Source organism: Austrofundulus limnaeus, unplaced genomic scaffold (assembly GCF_001266775.1).
Source record: "Austrofundulus limnaeus strain Quisiro unplaced genomic scaffold, Austrofundulus_limnaeus-1.0 Scaffold2278, whole genome shotgun sequence".
NCBI classification, from domain to species: Eukaryota; Metazoa; Chordata; class Actinopteri; order Cyprinodontiformes; family Rivulidae; genus Austrofundulus; species Austrofundulus limnaeus.
In genome coordinates this window covers 22,531-26,001 of record NW_013954680.1, presented here as the reverse complement: position 1 = coordinate 26,001, position 3,471 = coordinate 22,531, and the positions used below count along the sequence as shown (strand labels likewise).

Sequence of the window (3,471 nt, the reverse complement as noted above, 5' to 3'; positions counted from 1 at the left end):
TGTCCTGACATGTCCTGTCTCAACATGTCCTGTCCTGACATGTCTTGTCTCAACATGTCCTGTCCTGACATGTCCTGTCTCAACATGTCCTGTCCTGACATGTCCTGTCTCAACATGTCCTGTCTTGACATGTCCTGTCCTGACAAGTCCTGTCTCAACATGTCCTGTCTCAACATGTCCTGTCCTGACATGTCCTGTCCTGTCTCAACATGTCCTGTCCTGACATGTCCTGTCTCAACATGTCCTGTCCTGACAAGTCCTGTCTCAACATGTCCTGTCCTGACATGTCCTGTCTTGACATGTCCTGTCTCAACATGTCCTGTCTTGACATGTCCTGTCCTGACAAGTCCTGTCTCAACATGTCCTGTCTCAACATGTCCTGTCCTGACATGTCCTGTCCTGTCTCAACATGTCCTGTCCTGACATGTCCTGTCCTGTCTCAACATGTCCTGTCCTGACATGTCCTGTCTCAACATGTCCTGACAAGTCCTTACGTTTTGTGTCCCATTTATTGATACAGTTTGGACCTGGTTCCAGTGTGACCCATGTTGTGGGTCTGACCCATTAACCTGCTTGGTCTCAGGTTCTGACTCACCTGCTCTTACTGTCTTTGCCTCTGAGGCGTGCATCGTGACCTTTGGCCCCCTGCGACTCCCAGGTAACCGTGTCGCCCTGAACCTTCAGCTCAGCGTGGGCCGTTGCTGCATCAAATCCAAAATGAAAAGCTGCAGACAAACAAGGACGTAGTGAGACATCATCTGTTCCCCCATCTTTGTTCACTAACGGCTTCCTGTGTTTACCTCTGGTCTCCATGGTGACGGGCTCGGAGAACTCTCCAGCAGCTGCTTTGTTCTTTGCTCGAACTCGAACAACAACAAACGTAGAGTCAAACTTCAAACCTGGAACAAGAAAACACACCGGTGTTGCTAGGCAACAGAGACGACATCAGACTATGATGTCGTGCGTGAGGTCACATGTGACGTCGGGTGTGTGATGTCASGTGTGATGTCAGGTGTGTGAGGTGACGATATGGAACATTCGTCCCTCAGACGTGGGACGTTTGTCTCTCCGACGTGGGACGTTCGTCCCTCAGAGTTGGGACATTTGTCCCTCAGACATGGGACGTTTGTCCCTCAGAGTTGGGACATTTGTCCCTCAGACATGGGACGTTTGTCCCTCAGAATTGGGACGTTTGTCTCTCCGATGTGGGACGTTTGTCCCTCAGACGTGAGACGTTTGTCCCTCAGAGTTGGGACGTTTGTCTCTCCGACGTGGGACGTTCGTCCCTCAGAGTTGGGACATTTGTCCCTCAGACATGGGACGTTTGTCCCTCAGAATTGGGACGTTTGTCTCTCCAATGTGGGACGTTCGTCCCTCAGACGTGAGACGTTTGTCCCTCAGAGTTGGGACGTTTGTCTCTCCGACGTGGGACGTTCGTCTCTCAGAGTTGGGACGTTTGTCTCTCCGACATGGGAGGTTCGTCCCTCAGAGTTGGGACGTTTGTCTCTCCGACGTGGGACGTTCGTCCCTCAGACGTGAGACGTTTGTCTCTCCGACGTGGGACGTTTGTCCCTCAGAGTTGGGACGTTTGTCCCTCAGACGTGGGACGTTCGTCCCTCAGAGTTGGGACATTTGTCCCTCAGACATGGGACGTTTGTCCCTCAGAATTGGGACGTTTGTCTCTCCAATGTGGGACGTTCGTCCCTCAGACGTGAGACGTTCGTCCCTCAGACGTGAGACGTTTGTCCCTCAGAGTTGGGACGTTTGTCCCTCAGAGTTGGGACGTTTGTCTCTCCGACGTGGGACGTTCGTCTCTCAGAGTTGGGACGTTTGTCTCTCCGACATGGGAGGTTCGTCCCTCAGAGTTGGGACGTTTGTCTCTCCGACGTGGGACGTTTGTCTCTCTGACGTGGGACGTTTGTCCCTCAGACGTGAGACGTTTGTCCCTCAGACGTGGGACGTTTGTCTCTCCGAGTTGGGACGTTTGTCCCTCAGATTTGGGACGTTTGTCTCTCCGACGTGGGACGTTCATCCCTCAGACGTGAGACATTTGTCCCTCAGACGTGGGACGTTTGTCCCTCAGACGTGAGACGTTTGTCCCTCAGACGTGGGACGTTTGTCTCTCTGACGTGGGACGTTCGTCCCTCAGAGTTGGGACGTTTGTCTCTCCGACGTGGGACGTTTGTCTCTCCGACGTGGGACGTTTGTCCCTCAGAGTTGGGACGTTTGTCTCTCCGACGTGGGACGTTTGTCTCTCCGACGTGGGACGTTTGTCCCTCAGAGTTGGGTCGTTTGTCCCTCAGACGTGGGACGTTCGTCCCTCAGACGTGGGACGTTCGTCCCTCAGACGTGGGACGTTTGTCCCTCAGAGTTGGGACGTTTGTTCCTCAGACGTGGGACGAGGACATTTGTCCCTCAGACGTGGGACGTTTGTCCCTCAGACGTGGGACGTTTGTCCCTCAGACGTGGGACGTTTGTCCCTCAGACGTGGGACGTTTGTCCCTCAGAGTTGGGACAGCGCAGTAACTCACCTGAGATGGTGACCTGTGTCTCTCTGATGTCACACATCCTGTCCCAGCATGTCTCTGGGGACGCTCTCAGTGAGCCGTCATGGTTGGTTTGACGATATTCCACTTCGTAGAGTTCCACCGGCRCGTTGTTGGCCCCGTCATCGTCAACCTTCCCGACTGGTTGCCAGGCAACGGTGATGGCGTTGTCACGGACAAAGCAGCGGGAGACGTCGATCTCTGGAGCTTTAGGGACTAAAGACATGCCAGTCGTCATGGAAACCACACTTTCTTTTAAAAACAGTGTCTGTTTCTTTCAGAGAAATAATGATGAGAACAGAGTGAGACACAGACAGGAGGACAGAAACTAAAGCTTCATAAAGGAGCAAATGAAATAACAAAAGGGGGCGTGTCCTCGGACCTGGCAGGAAGTGAAGATGCTGAAGTCCCGCCCTCTCAGTGCTGAAGTCAACAGTAAACTGCGACATGTTTTCTGAGACCACGGGACGAGTCGTCAGCCGGAAAGCCGGAGCCATTGTTACCCTGACAAAAGCAAGGGGCGGGTCCCCACGGATGGGCGGAGCATGTGTTAGTGTTGGGGGCGGGGTTAACATGTTAAAGGCAGGGTTTGCATGCAAGAACAGTCAGAACTTAACTGTTATTGGTTAAAGTGTTAATGTTTCAGCAAAGATCAGTGAGATCATTCATTAAAAGAGTGAACGTAAACAAACAAACAAACAAACAAACAAACAAACAAACAAAACAACAAAGAAAAACCAGCTGCTTTATAAAAGTCAGGTTTACAAATCCAGGATATGAGCTGTAATCCAGACTGAGCAGAAACCTGTTGCTCCACTGAGTCAGCTCTGTTCTAATCTGACGGTTCAGATTAATAATCCAACATGTGACAACAGGAAACATGTTCAGATTAATAATCCAACATGTGACAACAGGAAACATGTTC

General features: G+C 51.7%; 1 protein-coding gene across 1 annotated transcript in view; it reads right to left on the bottom strand.

Moving 5' to 3' along the window:
- The window catches only part of LOC106537374 (FSD1-like protein), a gene marked incomplete at its 5' end in the record, with an annotated part of 14,894 nt that overhangs the window by 9,482 nt on the left and 1,941 nt on the right, over positions 1-3,471 (bottom strand). The window contains 4 exon segments of the mRNA XM_014034752.1: positions 596-725; positions 801-899; positions 2,532-2,762; positions 2,929-3,050. Of these exon segments, the coding sequence (XP_013890206.1) occupies positions 596-725; positions 801-899; positions 2,532-2,762; positions 2,929-3,050 (582 nt within the window).